At 40.2% G+C, this 20,305-nt stretch overlaps 1 protein-coding gene across 1 annotated transcript in view; it reads right to left on the bottom strand.

Moving 5' to 3' along the window:
- Positions 1 to 20,305, bottom strand: part of ARID1B (AT-rich interaction domain 1B) — a 387,394-nt gene that overhangs the window by 224,129 nt on the left and 142,960 nt on the right. Inside the window, 1 exon segment of the mRNA XM_006779610.2 lies at positions 9,649 to 9,798. Coding sequence (XP_006779673.1) covers positions 9,649 to 9,798 — 150 coding nt within the window.

Raw genomic sequence — 20,305 nt, 5'->3', positions numbered from 1 at the left:
AGTTCTGTGTTCTAAGTTCTGTCTTCTAAGGTCTGTCTTCTGAGGTCTGCCTCCTGTTGTCTTGTTGCATCTGTATTTATACCAGTTGATTCTAATCCTATCAATCTCTATTCCAAAGGTTAGGGCGTTTCTTATCTCCATTCCAGGGAAACAACCTTTCTCGGAGAGGTGACCTTGGACCGGCTCCTGGCACCCACCTACTTCTGTTTATGTTTAGCGATTTTCATTTAAATGAAATGAAGCTAATCCCGAAGCAGGCTGGAGCTGGGGTGCTGACTCGAGCTTTCACCTGAGACTACAAGAACTTCCAGATGGGTCCCGTTCCCACCATCTCCTCTCCCAAGAAAACCCACTGAGCACAGATTATTTAATCCCAACACTTAGCTGTCTTTGAAAAAAAAATCCCTCCATAATCTTCACTAAATTAACCTTGCCAGCTTCATTTCCCCCTAGACCCCCAGGGTAAAGCCTGCCCTCACTGCTGACTCAGTGATCCTGTTTCAATCTCATCTCGACCAACTGCCACCCTTGCCTATTCGGACACTCCTCCCCTTCCTTCTCTGCGTCAGTGGCAATATCAGCATTACCTGGGAACTTGTTAGAAATGAAATGATTGGGCCATACTCCAACTACAGAATCAGAAACTGTACAAGTGACTATAATGAACTCGAAAGCTTGAAAGGTTGACAAATGGAAAAGACCATTCCGGTGGCCTTAAGGCTTGACTATCAGCCTATCTCTGGGGCAAAATGCATCCCTATTGTAAACACTAACAAAGAAGACCATCGACCTTTACATTAAAATAGAGTTGGGATCAAACCCAAGCCCCACCACATTCAGGCACAAATTGCTGTATGACCTCTCAGGGTCATTAATAAGGAACGAGTAAGTATCAAGGGGCCACACACTTCTAAACACCAGGCCAGGAAGTGCACGTGCTCCGGGCCTACCTATGGCCAGGCTCCTGGAGGTACCTTCCACCACCTTTTTAAAGTGAAGTATTAGTGTTGTTCACACTATATAATTCCATTCTTTTCCTTTACTCTGGTACTTGAAAAAAATTAATATTTTAAACATGAAATGAGTAGCATTATCAAATTATAATTCAATGCAGTTGGATTCCCAATTATAATATAAAACAGAAAAACAGTAACTATTGAAAGTTTTCCACCAAAGAGCCAAAAATGCTTTATTACTGAAAGAAATCTGCATCAAGTTTGAGGATATTTATCTTTCTTTTCTCCACTTCAATAAAATAACAGCAAAGGGCCCAGGCAGCCATAGCTGCAACTGACTAGGATCACCCTGACTTCTACAGCAATTAGAAACACAGAACATTCGTGTCAAATGATGCTCTAACATTCTCAAAATGGTTTTCTTCATTCTTCAGTAGTTTCTTCTATTTACTTATTTAAGAAGCTTTCAGGAATAACAAAAACAAAACACACACCCCCAAATGCATAAAACTGACCGTTCTATATGAACTGAAATTGTTAAGGCAGCAAATTATCTCTATATTCAAAATTAGTGCTGAGCTTTTACTATCCTGCTCTGTCTCCCAAGGGAGAAAAAACACAGCGGAGTGAGGAAAGCCGCCACTTTCTCCTTTCGTCCTCCTAACCTCTGCCAGCCTGGCCAGGAGCCATCCCGCTGCTGATGCAGCAGCCAGGCCCTGGCACCACCTCCCAGCAGCCAGGAGGGCTCCAACCAAGTCCCAGAAGCAGTCACATGGTTCCTCAAGTCTAGGGTGGCTTGCTCAGACCTGAAAGTAAACGTTCTCTCCTTAGCTGCTCACAAACTCTTTAAGCTTAAAAGGAACACCCCGCTCCCCCGCCCCCCGCAATGGTTCCAAGCTAAGACCACTGCAATAGAGATAGCAAGAAGAAAGGAGGAGATTCAAAATTCAAACGTGACCTAAGGCTTCCCCAGTAGTCAATTACCTTTAAAACAAGAACAATTTTTATCAACCTATATTCCAAAGCTTTTATTATCAAGTTAATTCATAGACTCCAAAGTTAGTAGCTAAATGCTAAGCAATTAATGACAACAATAAATGCCCCTGTCTTTGCTCCCATTACAAATCTTATAAAGCAAAGGATATGAACATTTCCATGATTTAACACAGGCCTTTTATGGTTAATTTTCCACAAAAGCTACAGAAGAAGCAGCAGCTTATAAATTAACATTTTGTCATATAAATAATAGGAAATATAGATTAGAGAAATTAAATAACAGCAATGAAGAAGTGTTTATACTACAATGGGTCACTGCCAATGTGCTTAATGTAATCTCTGAACTCCTTAAGTGACCTATTTGAGTGACAGGTTATTAAGCTTAAAGTATTTTACCCTCATGCTCCAAAGCTATCTCCTTTTTAAATGATGCCCATTTGCCAAATGCTTTCCATTTACTGCATCTTCTTTTGAAATAGCAGATCACAAAGATGTCTAAATAAAGTAGTACCTTTATATATAAAAGGCTAAGTGACTGGCCGACCAGCCGACAGCTATGATGCGCACTGACCACCAGGGGGGAGACGCTCAACACAGGAGCTGCCGAGCAACAGTAACTTTGCAAAGTGCCCTCTTGGACTCCGGGACCCCTCAGGGGATGTTGGACTGCCAGTTTCGGCCTGATCCCCGCAGGCCAGACCAAGGGACCCCACCTGCTGGAGGAATCCCACTCACTCCTCAGATGCCCTTTGAGCCATTGTGTTGCCCTACGTGCGGCTGACCACAGAGGGACTGCAGGAGGTTGGCTCTAGGGCGTGTCTGGCCCATCTCGCCCAGTCCTGCCCCGCAGGCCACCTTCCAATTAATTTTCTTTCAATGTGCACGAATCCGTGCACCAGGCCTCTAGTTTAGAACATATTTAAACACTCACACGTAAGTGGACTCAGACTTACACTTGGTTCAACTATTGTGAGACTGATCCACTGTGCCACATGGCCTGCCAAGCAAATACTATTTTCCGTTTTAAAAAGTATTAAACAATAATCTTTTATGAAAAAATCATTAAGAAAAAATAATACAAGTCACCAATTCCAAACATAACTAATATGTTCCTTCAAAATGACGCTGACTCTTTAACCAACCTCAGAGTCTAGTTCAGTATCATTCAAGGTTGGGCATTATCTCTACTTTCAAGAACAAGAAACTGGTCCGACCCCATGATCATTTCTGCTTTCTACCCAGCAAACTTGCCCCATTCCTCAAGCCCTCCTCTAGGGCCTGTTTACCAGCACCGGGCCATAGCTTGAAACCCCCATCCCACTGTGCATGCCGGCCCTTCTACTGGACCGGAGCCCCTTCAGGTTGGACACAGTGTCTTATTAATCACTGGGTTCCCAGCATATAGGATATTCCCAAGCACAAAAAGTTCAATAAATGGTTTACATTTTGCTTTTCTACCCATTCTATCATCTGCAATTTTTTCAGTAAACCTAAGGTTAAAAGAATAATAAAAAGATAAAGTTATATCTTGAGAAGTATGCATTCATAATACCCAATATTTCTCTCAAAATCTGCGATCATCCTATCAGCTCGAAGAAAAACTATACCCAAAAAGCCAAAGCCTAAAACACTCTTGCCGCTTTACACTAGGGGTTTTAAAAAAAATCCATCCTGACGTATCTTTTCTCTTAAGATGAATTGAGACTCACTGGAATAAAGTTACCGCCTACAAATCTTCTCTAAGGACAGGAAGATTTTTCTGGCTGTGAAAAGTGTAGTTTCAAGCCATGAGAACAGAGAGGGCTCTGCAAGGCTGTCAGCTCACAGTCCTGAAGTGAGCTGGACAGCAGAGGACCAGTCAGGGGAAAGGGAATTAACACAGACCATCCGTCTGGGTCCCACCCCAGGGAACTCCCTCCAGGTTACTTGATTCTTGGAACAACTCTATAAACATGTTCTTTTAAAAGTTGTGTATTTTCATTTTCTATACTTACTGCTGGGTGGTAATAAATCCCACAGATTCTAATCCTGCTCATAATTTTGAGCTGTTCACGCAACACCGTATCTATATCACTCTCATTTGTATCCGTGGAGAGGTCAGGGTTATCGCCCACATAGATGGCTATTGCACCTCTGACTATTGCACACGTCTTCAAGTGTAGACATGTCTGAGCATGACTTAGGAAAAACAACATTTCATGAAAACGACTTTTTATTCTTCCCATTACATTTAGGGCATTATACTGATGATGTTTAAAACTTTTTATATATAAATTTTATTTCAAAGAAGTTAGGAAGCATATAAAATATATATGTTAGTAGGTTTCAAGTAGGCAGTTGGTTGTTCCAAGGATGAGGAAACTCAGTGGGTGTAGCGTGGGGATAACAGATCGTCCTACAGTGTATGAGACTCTGACCCAACAGACAGTCTCCCACACTACTTTCAAAAACCCCAACATTCATTTAGATTTAAAAACAAAACAATACAAAATGTTAGTTACTCGTCTGAGCCTAGAACCCAATTCCAAAGGACTCTTAAAATAATTTTACTATACAATGAATTTTCCAGGAATAAACTATCACGTATATTGAGGGAAGATCAGACTTTGTTTTGACCAAGAGTTGCTTACCACTAACAACCTGCTTATGACATGAGTTGCTAATGCTCCTGGATCGGTCACATTGTGTAGCGGTCAAGTTCACAGTGATCCCACAAATACACACAAGCACCTTTTTCACAACTCTCATAATATTTGAGAACATTTACCTAATTAAATATTCAATATTTTACCATCTGCTACTTTCTTTCTCTTTTCCATACACAGTTAATGCATTTTTCTGACTTGTTTGAAATTTTGTGTAGGTAATCTATACTATCTATGAATTTTGTATCCATAAGATCTGTGAATTTTATTTAGAAAGAATAAAGGAGACAATAGAAAAGTTTCATTATATAATGGGAATGTACTGCCTGTACATTCTATATTATCTATTATATTACATGTGTATAGTTTTAAATTGTGTAAGGGATGTCAAATTAACAACTAGAAAATACTAAGAGAGTCCCAGTTCCAACAGTATGGCAGATTAGACGTTCTAAATTGAAAGACCTAAAATACTGGATGTAATGCCTTTTCAGATGCATCCGGAACTTACATAAATGAGAGTAAAACCAGATACATACAGAAAGTAAACCAAGAACACAGAAAGTAAGAGAAATAGAAGCTGACCTTTGCTCAGATTTTAACTTTCCATTTGATAACTACATAGGAAACAGGGAAAGGAGAAGTAGTACAGGGCCTGCCAAAGGGGAGTAAAATATGAGAAAATACCTGTCAATTAAGAGCATGAAACCCCACTAAACAGAAGAGAGAAATACCTGACTTGAACTTAATACTCAAAAGTACGAGGAATTAGAAAATGGCCCCTTTGAGAATTAGCAACCACAGTCTAACCATCACCAGGGTTTCTGGTCAAAATTAACACTTAATGGTGTGGTCTGTAAAGCCTCACGAAGAAAATTCCATTTAAAGTGGTCCCAGAAGCCATCAGCACCCGGATCTATGATCAACCCTCACATCACTATTGTGGGAGAACGGAACATTGCGCTTATCCTGATGTAATGCACTCACAGCCTCACCTAGGAAGGGCTCCAACCATGTCAGCCAGTAACGAAGTGTGACAAAACCCCCAAACTCAGTGGTCTAGAATCATCTGTTTCACAGAAAAAGATATAATGAAAAATAAAGAGACCACATTATAATAACAACATTCTTAGGAAAAAGCATGGTAGAAAATGAAAAGTTTATATGAAAAAACAAACATACACAAATAGCCAAGAAAACTCTGAAAAAGAAAACTAATGAAGACATACTAACCCTACCAGCAATGAAAAAATAATAAAAACTGTAGAATACTGGGCATTAATAGGAGGACCAATAAAATTTTTTTTAAAAAATCAAGAATATAACCCCACACACTGTACCTAAAGAAATTCAGTAACTAACAAAAGTGGCATCTCCAATCAATTGGGGAAAGAGAACTCTAACGGTTAATTTATGTGTCGACTTGGAATGTTTCTGGATGAAATTAGCATGTAAATCAGTGATTTTTCAATAGAGTAAACTGCTCTCCATAATGTGGGTTACCTCATCCAATCATCTGAAGGTCTGACTAGAACAGAAAAACCGGCTTCTGGAAGCCACAAGGCATCACCAGCCACCTACCTTCAGACTTCATCTTGACGTGGGGCCCTCCTCCTGGGTCTCTAGCCGTCAGCCTTTGGACCACAACTAAACAGCGGCTCTCTTGGGTCTCCAGCATGCTGGCCCACACAGCGGAGTCTGGACTTGCCAGTCTCCATAATTATGTGAGACAATTCCTTATAATAAATCTATCCTAACCAATCGATGTGTATACATATACTGGATATATATGCATATAAGCCCCTCCATATGACCATCCTCCTAAAAAAAAAAAAATCCCATAATATGTCAAAAGACAAATGACAAGATGAGGAATAGTGGTTACTTACTTAGATTACAAAGGTCTGGTCTCCCTAATATATAAAGAGTTTTCATAAATCAATTTTTTTAAAGACCAACAACTAAATAGAAAAATTTAAGATAAAAAAAATGAGTTTAAAGTCTTGAAGGAAAGGAAATACAAATACTTTTAAATATATAAGATGCTCAGCCATCAATCACAAGATAAATGCAAATTAAAACTACATGATCAGATTGGCAAAAATCCAGAAGCTTCATAAAACCATGCCTTTGGCACATATGCCAGGAAACAAGTACTCTCACACATTGATGGTGGGAGTATAGACTGGTACAACCCCTGAGAGGAACAATCTGGCAATATTTTCCAAAATTATAGCTGTAGTGTCACTTCCAGGAACTTATCCTGCAGATATGCTTGCACATTTATGAAATGGCACATATTCAAAGTTTATCATGGCAATATTGTTTAAATTGCAAATAACTAAAAATAATCTAGATGCCCACAAAAAGAGAACTGGTAAAATAGATTAGGGTAGGTTCATGAATAAAGCTATATTAAAAAGAATAAAGGGCTACCGTATGTACTTTTTTGCAGAGATCTACAGAAAATATATTTAAGTGAATGAGGAATGGGGCGACAAAAAAATAGAGAGTACAAATAGTATGTTAAATATAGTATGCCATCATGTGTGTAAAAATTAAAATATGGTATTTTGCTGCTTTGTATAAGAAACTCTGGGAAGAAATACAATAAACTAATAAAGTGGTTATCTGGCAAAGGAGGGAGTGGTGGTAGATTAGGCAAAAAGAACTGTGGTGAGAGACCTTTCTTTGTACTTTTTAATTTCTAAAGCAAATGAATGTATTGATTATTCAAAACATTATATATAAAAAATTGTTAAAGACACAAAATGAGTGAGGTATCTTAATGGAACTCTAAAATTACCTTCTGTATCAATCACATTGACCAGACACATGAAGTATTATTTGCTGGTTGATTCCCTAATATAAAATCTATGTATGCTATGATTGGAAACAAAACTGAAGTCTGCAGAAAGGAATATTATGTCTGTTGTGAAAAACCGGCTTATTACATTAAACATAGTTAAACCACTTTGGTTTTTAAATGTATGTGAATTCAGTATTACAAATTCTTATTAAAATTCAGCTTGATTTTGAAAATATTTTATTGGCTATTTTTGTTTTTGGATATATTTGGGGGAATTCTTCTGTTTTGGGAGGTGCTAACTATACCTAAAATACAAGATTTCACTTCCCAGAGAAACTTTCTAAGACAGTCTGAACATAGAAAGAACATCAAACTCTAAAACACAAACTGTCCCTGTCAAACCAGACCCCCTGGTTAGGCCACTGAAACGTGTCCACCTTCCACTGACTGCTTTGTCCCGTCATGAATTTAATGAAACTTGAAAAATACTAGACACTCGGCAGTTAGGGAGCATGAAAATAAAACATTTCCAACATACTCTGAGGAATGTTTGGCTTTTCTCAGAAAAAACACAATATTTATGTTAAAAAGTCATGGTTATGTAGTATTTCCTATACAATGATATGTATCAATCAAAGCATAAAACAATCCTAAACTAAGCCCATTAGAATACTATTCATTAAAATACAATTTTACCTGTAGTATGCTTTAAATATTTAAGTGTGAAGGATATTAAATAACTAATTGCCATGTGGCAGAAGTCATCAGTGGCTGCTTCATAAAGGAAGTCAATTTTGAGCTTGGTCTTAAGGAAATGACAGGCACTCAGAATCCTTAATCAAATTGGTTTTACAATCAGAGATTCATTTCAGCACAGTGAAGGAAAATGAGTAATGTAATCTCTCTCTTGAGTCCTTCCTAAATTTTGATGACATGACAAAACATTCTACATCTACAGAGAAGTTCAATCAGTTCTGAAAACTCCCGAAAAACCTATAGCTTTACATCTCACAAACCCAGACACCAGGCTCTTACTGAAAAAGATATGAGAAAGGTTTTTAATTTCCCACAGTTTAATAAAAGACCAGAACAAATAACTTGGAAATAATGTACATTCCTCCCTCGATAAATCCCTTTACATGGTAACAAAATTTTGAAAACATGTATGCAAAAGACAGGATTTAACATGTTTAATGTATTTTGTTTAAAGTAAGAAACTCCTTTTAGAACTCTTAAATAAAAGTGACATGGGAAGACTCCAATGAACCCAAGATAATACTTAAGAATTCAACTGAACTGATTAAAACTAAACTTCATATATTTATATATTTTGCTTAGCCTCAACCAACCTCAAGATGTGTAAAAAGCACTTTAAAAACTGAAAAGTCAATGTCCTTTCTTCCCATCTCTTCACCAGCCCTACCCCACAAAAGAGAAAGAAGAGAAAAAATATATAAAATGGCAAGTTACATCATGATGCTTATGATGGAAGTGCTAAAAGTTTTATTTGGATTAGAGTCCCTAGCTCACGATGCTTTAGTATCCCCTAATGACAGTTTCTAAAACAAGATGAAACTGAACAATTTTACCAAATGCATATATTTACCAAATGCATATATTACTGTTTTCCTAAAATTATATAAGCTGAATGTATAGCCCATAACTTACAAGAATATTTAATGAGGCTAATTTAAACTAGATGCTGCTTCATATACTTAGAGTACATGATTCCCTTTAGTTTTATAATATATTGTAATTGAAGTGGCTGTTTATAAGCTGGTTACAGAAGAATAACACTGCCAAAGAATTTGATGTTTTAATACAGTGGTGCTTGCCATTAAAACAAAAACAAAACAAAAAAAAGTTCACGGTAAAAATACCATGAATGTACCAACTCGCAAGATTTAATGATTGATAAAACCATTTTCCTGAATAAGCCTCAAAGTGACAGACCACTTTCTTGAAAGATTCAAAACACAAATGACAAAGAACATGAAAAGTCTTACATTTTCTGCTGTCACTATCCAGTAATGTAAGACGCTATTGTTCAACATTCTTCCCACCTTTCAATTTCAAACACCCATCCATAAACAGTTTAGATTAGGTTATAGTTTTGCATTTTCTAAAACTACATTTTCCCACTAAGAAGGGAATTTGTTCAGTGGGACAGGAGCCCGGCCTGTCTTTGGGACCAGACCGCGGCCAGCGCGAGGCCCGGCGAAGGGCGGCGGGTGGGGCTCACCTGCTGCGGCTGGTACCGCTGCTGGGGCTGGGATGGCAGGTACTGCGCCTGCGGAGGCAGGTGCGGAGGCTGCGGCTGCTGGTTGTAATACGGCTGCTGGCCCTGCTGGCAGTAACCGCTCACTCCTTGCTGTCCATACTGCGGTGGCATCTGTCACAAAGGCAGGCAAAGGAAGCGAGAAGTCAGAAGGTGCAAGTCAGTGAGATCAAATATGGTTTCAATTCAGCAACATGAAGTGGGTTCTTGGCTAAGCAATTGAATTCAATATTTTTAATATTCTTTCCCTTACATAAATCGTCCCCTTGCCTTCTATTCACATACTATCAATGGAAGCAAAAGATAATTTGACACTGCTTTAAAAAATATATTTTTATCAGATAGTAAATATTAGTAACTTCATAAAATGTGTGTGTGGAGGGGAGGGCAGGCTCCTAATACTGACATTTAAAAATAGCTAAGAAAGAAGCATTATGTTAATCCATTCTCATGCAACCCACAAGATGAAAATGAACTCCAACAGTCCAAGTTCACTAACTCCCATTTTGCAGAATCTTGTGGTTTGGATGCATGTATAGGGCGCATGCTTCTTTCAACTAAGGCCAAAACTTCCCAATTACGTTTTTAGCACATACGGTACAATTACATTAGCAATTCCACTGACTATTTTGCTAAACACACACACACACACACACACACACACACACACACACCTACACTGCTTTACAACAAATGAAACCCTTTTAGAATATTATGAATGTCAAATAATGTAACTATCAATATGAGTTACTGAAGGAAAGTATTCAACCTAATACAAAGATAGTATTTCCCTAGTTGATGAAACAGGTAATGATGTAAAGCAGTGCACTGCACTGAAAAAAATAGGAGGTATAAACAAAAATATGGCCTTAAATGAGTCTTCTCTATCTCTAATTTACATAAGCTTAAAAATCCTGGAAACCATTAATAAAAAAAAATGTTGTTTCTTTCTCATGTAATAAGTATACCGTTGATACTTTTTTCATGTGTGTGTGTTTTTTTGTTTTTGTTTTTAATGAGAAATCTATTGACTTTCTTTCTAACTAGGAGAGAGAGCAGGACAGGAAAAGAAAAACAAGATGGCCAAAAGCAGTACCCTGGAGACAAGAACAGTGAAGTCACTCTGTTAATGCCACAATATGGTCCATCTGAGAACTCCAAGAACTTGAGCCCCAGAAGCCCACACACTTAAGAATTCAGTGATCAGTTGCAGATACACACTTAAGAAACAAATGTACTACAGAATATTGAATGATGAAAACAGGGAATGGTAAAACGAGAAAAATACTAAAATACTTCGCCTCAAAGACCAATTAGCGCTGTAATTCATAACACATACAATGAAGTAAAAGGAAAAAATGTAAAAAGTTACAGTTCACACTTCTTTTGAACCAATCGAGATATTTCCGAGACCTATCAGCAATGATGACAAACCATCTGGCCACCATGGTCACAAGGGCCCCGGCACACAGAGCCCAAGTCAGTAGAGCAGGCAAGTTTGTACTGAAAAACCATTTACAGCACAGTTGAATTCTTTACTTTTATTTATTTTACAGTTTGATATCTTATAATGAATGTGTGTCCCTGCCATAAGCCAAGCCAAAGAATTTCCATAAAATACAACTCCACATGCTGGAATACCATATACTACCCACAACACATATCCTTGCGTTCAACACCCATATGTTTGATTTGATATCTAATACTGTATTTCACACAAGTGTCTTTGCAGTTTGATTTGAAGCAGTTAGGGTAACACTTTTGCCGGTGTTAAAATGACTGCAAAGCTCAGTCAACACAGCCAGCTAACTCCCCTCTGAATTGCACTTTAATATGTTGCTTTCTGGTTTACAGGAACCTCACACACAATATGGAAGTGTTGTTTGGGGTGGGGGCTCTATTTCCTAAACGAAACAACAACAGGACGTTATAGGAAGTCTACTAGTACCAAAGCAGTCACAATGTACAGAATCTCCACCCACTTAGCTCTGAAGAGCTTTGGGGCAGACTGGGGTGCAGGGGAGGCAGATGAGAGGCGGGTAGGGTAGGGGAGAGTATAAGCAAATCTTCAATGGAGCCACAGCAACAATCTGCAGAACAGGCCAACTTCAGAGGAAAGCCAGCAAGCACATCTGCTGGGGAGATTTCACTACTGACTTCCACAATTAAACCTATTTGCTCTCCTGTTAGATACGCAGGCTAATTCATTTGGCACTAACCTGCCTGGCCACTCACTCACCGTGAGCCGGGAATGAGGTGACCTGTAACACAGCGCAGTGGGCCTGCAGCTCGACCTGGGGCTGGTGCCCATCAGCAGCCCAGTGCCCTACGTGAGAGCCACTGAACAGAAAAGAGATTACGAACTCTAGTTCAGTTAAAGACTCTCTGGGTTAGAAATGTATAAAATCTAAATCCAAATCCTACTGTGCCTCGGGTGTGGGAATATGGTCAATTATAATGATATTTGCTCTACATTTCCACCTACAAAATGGGGCTGCCTTCTCTACTAATTCATATTGCTATTATAACCAGCAATATAATAATCCGACTTGGAACTCTACACAGATGCTACAATTATTTATTACAATATGGTTGTAGTGTTAGCTCTAGAGCAGTGGTCGGCAAACTCATTAGTCAACAGAGCTAAATATCAACAGTACAATGATTGAAATTTCTTTTGAGAGCCAAATTTTTTAAACTTAAACTATATAGGTAGGTACATTGTTATTAACTTAATTAGGGTACTCCTAAGGCTTAGGAAGAGCCACAGTCAGGGGGCCAAAGAGCCGCATGTGGCTCGCGAGCCGCAGTTTGCCGACTACAGCTCTAGAGTATTAATTATTTCCTAAGTCTTACCTTTAAAGAGCAATTTCTAAATATAATACTTCAGTTGTCTAATTCTTTAATGATCAATACTGTTTTTATTTTTTTAAATATGTCTTTATTGATTTTTAGAGAGAGAAGAAGGGGGGACAGAGAGACAGACAGACAGACAGACAGACAACCTGGGCATGTGCCCTGACCAGGAATCGAACAGGCAATCTTTTGGTGCACAGGATGACCAACTGAGCCACACTGGCCAGGGCAATATTTTTTAATCACTTTAGATACAGGCCTTTCAAAGATCTATTGTATGCTTCTCTGACATCTTCAAACAAATAATCATTATGAAACGTGAATCGACAGGCTGAGCCTACTGCTGCCGGCTGTCTGCACAGCCCCAGAGCACAACTCTGGTCTCACTGTGCTGTCTCCTCACTTGCCGTCAAAGCACTCAGCCACGGCTTGTGACCCTGAACTCGATCCCAATGGAATCTGCTGAGGATGGAGAAATCCACTACATGGTAAACACTATGCAGGATCAGTCCATGAGGAAAGCACGTGGGCTTTTATTGTTTGGTGATGTCGATTTTGGCTACTGAGAGTCTTTTTGTTTACCTCAACTCTCAGCACCATATTCAGGGCAAACAAGATTACCAGACAGTTGAGTGCAAGTTGCTGAGAGCTGAGGATACACAGCCTTTCTAGCTCCGAAGTCACCCCTTCTCCGACCAGCCTAACTAGCTGAGCACAGCCCCAGCCCCATCATTTTCATGCAGTTCTGATTTTCTTTTAAAAACACAGGGGAGATGACTGGATTTAGTTAGTTAAACTCCTTAATTTTGCGTCCATGTATGTACGCTGTCCTCATCACTTGAATATAAGCTCCCACACTCCTGGCATGCTCCCTGGAAGAGGGCCTGCCATCAGTAAGTGTTTGTTGAATGAATGAATGTCTTCCAAAAAGTTACTAAATCAAGTTATTATAAAAATATTAAAGTGATGAAGAAACTCATTATAAAAGTGAAATCACTTGTACCATCCAAATCTTTGATACATGCATAACCAGCTTCATCCAAAAGCCGAAAACAATGAGCTTCACGCTAAAGCAGCACAGGCCCTCGGCTATTAACCGCCAACCCTCCAAGTCATTCCTGCAAATGCCCGGGCCTTCAGCAGTTTCAATAAAAAGAGAAGCTCCAAACTAAACTAAATGAGAATCTTCAGAAAATTCATGAGATGACAGCATTTCTGTTTGTTATTTAAAAATAAGAAAAACAAGAACTTATTTCACTCATTTCTAAATAAGCAGGATCTTAAAGTGGAACATGAGCACACACAGTAGCAAAAAAATTATTCTTCTCTTTTAAGAAATCTGAATGCTCTCAAACATTGTTGGAGAGGGAAAGTATAGCTAAAAATGACTCATTTACTTTAATACTTATGTTAGGAAGCTACTTTAACAAAGGATTTGAGTATTAACTTCCACGTCTCTGTACTATGTTAAATGTGCAAAATTCCAGGCTCCATTTTTCATTTCACCTTACCCTGAACTTCATGCTCATACTTGAAAATTGAAGAAATATCCAAGGTTTATTTTCCCTTATTTATTTCTAAAAAGTTTTACACGGCAGTTTCCCCACTGAGTGTAAGGGTGCACTGCCTTATGGCCCAGCAACTTGCATGTAAATAAGTATATGTCAATACAACACTCCAGTGTTCCGGAAGGATCCTCGATGTGACACTGCTTCCGAGAGCCAGAAAGGGGACACAATCAAATTCGAACACAGTAGGTAAAGGGAAAAATGGTGTTTCCTGTAGTCATACAATGGAATTCTATACAGTATTTTAAAAAGCGAGGTAGGAAGATCCACATATCGAATCAGTTCAAATCTAAAAATGATAATGCTGAATTTGAAGAGAAAGCAACGAAAGGTTAATGCAATATGATACCATTTGTATAATTTTTTAATACGCAATAGTAGTATACATTGTTCAGGAATACATATATAGTAATGTACAGCCACATGCATTGAAAAGGAAATATGTGACACTTGGGGGGGGGGTAGATGGGGTGGACCTTCAGCCTTGGTTTTCTTCCCTTTGAAAAAAGAGAGATGAAGCAAATATACCAAAGTGTTAACAACAATTATAATCTTGGCGGAGCTACACAAGTATCTACTCTATTTGCTTCCGTACCTTCATAATTTAAAATAAAGAATTCACCTCCACCATATCCTACATTCCAGTATCACCAGCCGAAAGGCAGGGTACAGGCGGCTCCAGCACACACAGGCGGGAGGAGCCCAGGCTCCAGAGAACGGCCTGGTCGGCGCTCAGTGACAGAGCCGGGCGAGGACTGTGCTCAGGGCCCAGCCCTGACTGCCGCACCGGTGCCTACTCTGTTCCAGGCCCTTCCCTGGGGCAGGTCAGCCAGACTTCATATGGCCCCTAATCCTGCAAACTAGCAGATCTCTGACAGGAAGGACTCATGCCATTGGTTCAGCCTCACATAGGCTTAGCATCTCATTTCCTGGCTGCATTTCTCTATGGCTCCTACAAGGAACGCTAACCAATTTCAGTCAGAAACGAGTTCCAGACTCAAAAATGTTTCAGAAATACATGTGCTACAAAAATAAAACATAAGATATTAATTAGCACATTAAAGTATCTGTGAAATCCTTAAAAAGTTAAGGCCCTGGCCGATTTGGTTGAGTGGTTAGAGCATGGGCCCGCTGGCTGAAGGTCTGTGTAATGTGTGGTATGTGAGTAAAGAATTAATAGTCTAGAAGAAGAATAACATCACAGTGATATCTATCACTTCTTAAACCAACTCAGTGTTTTTCATTAATCTAGAACAAAATGCAATTTATTCTGGGTTACTTATTGCTGTCTTTCTAAGAGTTATCAAAAAGTTTATTATACCAATTTATCTTTAGCAGCAGAAATCTCCTTCGTTTTTATTTTTTGTCTGAGCCCCTGCAGGTAAATTCTACAAAATGAAAAGGCAAAAAAGCACAGGAAATATCCTACGATCACAACAGCTACATTTTAGTCATTACTGTGGCAAAATCTGTTGGCCTCCAACTGCACAGAAAGATCAAACGCTATTTTTCATGCATAAGAGACAGACTGAAAATTCCCCACAGCCAGGAATTCAGATGTTAAGCCAATGTGTGGCTGAACCAACTGCATGAGGAAATTTTATTATGTCAACATGTCCAGTCAAAAATAATGTGTTAGAAGGTAATAAATAAAGTTTACAAGGTCAAGATTCTACAACTGCTCCACAATCTACAGTCCCTCAAGCTAAGCTCCCAACTGAGACTTCTAAACAATTTAGTTGCTTTTTCCCCCTCCTATTTTCTTATTTCAAAAAGGAAAATCTTAACCTTAGGCTTGACTAAGGGAGAAAAACAGTACACAATTTCCTGAAATTACTCCTTCACGCTTGAAAAATGAGAAACAATCAACAAATGTATATTGAACACTTATATGCGTTGTACATTACAGCTAAATTCCTTCCAATTAAGTTCAGCTTCCCTTGAATAACAACAACAACAACAACAAAAAGACAACCAGGGGAGGAAGGAGCTCACAAAGCATTCAAGGGTCAGTGTCTTCAACCCCAGAACAGCCTTGATGACCTATACACAGCTCGTGCTGCTCTGGGGCCACTTTATTTGTGCTCAGGCCCTTGTTCCTAACAGATGACTTCCAGGCCATAGACACTGCTGCTGTTTTATAGACTAAAAAATAACCAACATACCTGGGCTACTTTAACCTTCTCCTTTAGCTTAAAATAATTTTTAATTTGTATCAGAAAAAGAAAATTTACTTTCTGATTTGGGAAACGAAGTTAAAAAGTTCTCATTTGTCGCCCAACCGGTGTTGCTCATGGTCGAGCGTCAACCTATGAACCAGGAGGTCACAATTCAATTCCCGGTCAAGGGCACATGACTGTGTTGCCAAGTCGATCCTCGGTAAGGGGCGTGCAGGAGGCACCCAATTGATGATTCTCTCTCATCATTAATGTTTCTCTCTCTCCCTTCTTCTCCTTTCCTCTCTGAAATAAAAAAATATTTTTAAATGCTCTAATCTGTCATCAGTAATGAGTCCTTTTACATGACAAATTGGTTTTCTAAAACCTCCTTTAACAGGTACACACAACATTAGAGTGTATAAAGTAAACAACGGTGACAATAATATACATATAATTTCTCTCAGATGTCTTTACAATAATTGCTGACGAAATAGCCTACAAAAAGAATAACATCACAATGACATCTACTCACTGCTTATTCTAAGTCCAACGGCTCTATATTTAGCAAATGGCGGCATGAGCGACTCCGAGGCCAGACCCATGTTCTGAGGAGGGAGTACGGTCCATGGCTGTGGAGACCAAACGGCAGAGCTTCCCAGGACCCCCATTTCCAAATTCTGAGCTGCGTCCTACACAGCCTTTCTTTCCACTTCATAACCACCATCATCCTAGCACCCGTGAATTTATGTATACCCTCCTTAAATTAATTTATATTTCTAATTCACGCTGCCTCTGGAGGGTAACAGGTTCTGGAATGTTATTATTCACTTTGTAAGTGGTACATCCTTTCGCTTTCGTAAAATTAACCTTGAGCTTCAAGGAGCGCCCCTAATGCTAATACACAGATTTGATTAGCAAATGTATGGCCAAGCACTGCAAACCAAAGCTTTTATTCCACCAGATCCAAGATTCCTTGTCAACTGCTGTCTACCCCACTGGGTCCCTGCATTGTTTTCACTGGCTTATCTAAACTGCTTTCCTTCTCCCGTCTTTATTGTGGAACAGAAACTAAAATAGCATGAATGATTCCACAGGCCCGGCAAGCAAAGGGAGGGTTCTTTTACAAGAAACCTCCTTCCCATTTTGGCCTGCCTCTGCCTCGGACCACAGCTGCTCACCTTGCCCTCCAGGGCAGCCACTCAGAGGGGATGCAGCTTCACTGGCAGGAAACGCTGCCTCTCACTTGCAGCCACTGTTGAGCGCAAGTCTCACTGCACACAAAATTAACACACAAGTGTGTAATTGTAGCTTTATGCTCAAGTGCCCTCATTATGCACTTTAAAACACTTTCTTACCAAGGATCCATCAAGGACATTCGGTATCACAGGTCTATAAAGTGTACAGTGTGCTTTTTGATAAAACGGAAGCATCATGCAGTTTCAGAGAGAAAGTATGTGTGTGACGCACAAGACAATAATCTCATTCTAAAAATGTTAGCTAAAAAAGGAACGTATTTCCAATGTACATACATTTGGTGAGGGGGAGGGATGCCTAACAGCAAAAGGCTGGCAATCCATGCAATCTACCCCTGAAGAGAAGAGGGCCAGTACCTATAGACAAGTGACTAAAATCTTGCACAAATTATCACAGGGGAGAAAAACTCAGCCAAGAGTCCCCATGCCCTGTTCACATATAACATAAGCAGGAACAAATTCAACAGTGAAGGGAGCCATGCTCATTTCTAATGTGAAAGCTGACATCTAGGCTGCCAGCATCTACACTGAAAGCGAAATGAAACGTCAGACTTTTCCATTCCAAACACACGCGGTCACTTTGAAACCGGACCGAGAGCCTAACTAGGAAACGTACCCACATGTTTGTGCGGAACTCCTCTCCGAGGAGGTCACCCTGTGCAAGAGAAATCAAGGCTCCGCACATCCAGCCTAATAAATAGGTCAGCTCCGCTACCAGAAGCAACAGCTTCCAGGAAAGAGCCACTTACAGAAGGGAAACGGCCCGTGCTGCCTCGCGGGGTGCCCTGACCTCCACCTAGAAAGTGCTTTCCCAGGAAGGCAGGCACGCGGTCTTTTATTTAGTGATGACTACGCCTCATGGGAAAACAACTTGAAGTCCCCATGTTTCTTGTTATATTATTGCCCAAACGGCCACCGGTAATTTTCAATCAGTGAATATAATCTCTGAGTTGTTTCCATTGTGACAAAGAGCACAAAATAAAAATCAGAACAGTACAGCAATACCTCACACCCGGGCTAGCAGCAGGGTTTTCCAATAAGGCTTTACAATAAGTGTCCGGGAGCAGCACTTTGATGTTTTAGAAAACCACTTGGTCCGCACACGCGGTAGGGATGCCATCCACTACAGGCGACGGAAGGAGCGGCTCGCCCGCGCCCTCTGGCCAGAGATGTCTATTTTTGTAAAGCACAAGGAGCCAGGGGCTCCACCACTCTCCTCTAGAAACCCGCTGCCAAAACGGATGTGCCAAAGGGGAATTTCAGAGAATTTTAAAGAGATAACCTTTGCTGAGGCTGCAATGTCAACTTTGTAACCGCATGGCTGGAACATGTGCAGTGAATGCAAGACTGAAAAGACTGTTCTGTCTGAGATAACCATGGAGAAAACAGGGATTTACTAGAGTAAGACTAGAATTTTAAAGTAGCCAACAGAGAGCCAAGTAACTGGTGTCTTCAATGGAGATGAACTTGACGGTGGGGGAACAGCCGGCTCTTTCTACCTTGGGGATTTTATGCCAAAGGAGCATATAAAGTCCTCCTTTGTGTGTGTGTGTGTGTGTGCATGTGTGTGATTTTTTAATACAGCTTTAAAGTTGTTGTGTGTTTTTTTAAGGTAACCATATAATTGTATTATTACCAACAGTCTACAGCTCACCCTTTTAGGATTAAAGGGCTAGTTGTTTCTATAGTCTTTCTACATTTCTTTTTCTCTCCAGCAAGAAGGAAGGGAGGGAGGGAGGGAGGAAGGGAGGTCACTCTGCACTGAGTTTGGTACCTGAATCGATGAAAATGTGAATAAAAAAACCACCAAGCCCCTCTAATATGGGAATTTCAAAAACTACATTGTGTTAAACATGATTCTCTAAAATATACAGTCTGAGTGTTTTATAAGATATTTTTAAGGGAGAAACATGTATATGGTGAACGCGTGCCTGGAGAAAAATACCAGCAGCAATAATACAGAAGGGTCAGACGTCTTCACATACCACGCCAAGACCTCAGCCTGCCTATCGGACCCTCCGAGACTGAGAACCCAGGGAGGTGTGGGGCCTGCGGCATCCTCCCTGAGTGGGAGACACTGGCTGGGAGGCAGGCAGGCAGCTGAGGCTTGGCCCTGAGCTACCCAGGGACACAAAAGGCTTCAAGTGAGCAGAACCCGCCTTTGTGTTTTTTTGCCCTGACTTTCGGAATGTACTCCTAACCAACAATGAGGCACAAGAAGAAAGGAGTCCCTTTGCATTGGAAGATGTTTCTACTACTAACCCCTCAGATTGCTCCCCTAAGTAGCTGAAAACTGACTCATTGCATTTTATTCCCTGCTTCAGTCTGAGGTTGGGGGGTGGGGGGCGGGGGGTGATGAAGAAGATGCTCAAAACTATATCCAGCACGTGTTTGGACCAAGAAGCTATTTTTTGAGTCGGAAAATCCACATCTACTCCCCCATCCTCAGCAGGCAACCCTAATCACACTTTATTGTGAATTACTTTTCCAGGCACTATTAGAATTGGCAGAGATTTCAGGTCACTGGCTCAACCCTCTCCTTACTAAGATCAAGGGTTAGGAAACCTGCACAATTTCATCCAGCTGGTCACAAACAGACTCAATTCTCTGTGCGCCTGCCCCACCCGAGCTCACTCCACTCTCCTGTGACACTCAGCCCTGAAAGGAGTAGTGTGTCAGTGAAGTGTGAGGAGAGACTGTAAGTCAGTGGTTCTCAACCTGTGGGTCGCGACCCCTTTGGGGGTCGAACGACCCTTTCACAGGGGTCGCCTAAGACCATCGGAAA

The sequence above is a fragment of the Myotis davidii genome, unplaced genomic scaffold (genome assembly GCF_000327345.1).
Source record: "Myotis davidii unplaced genomic scaffold, ASM32734v1 scaffold1494, whole genome shotgun sequence".
NCBI lineage: Eukaryota > Metazoa > Chordata > Mammalia > Chiroptera > Vespertilionidae > Myotis > Myotis davidii.
This window is presented reverse-complemented; position numbering and strand designations above follow the sequence as displayed.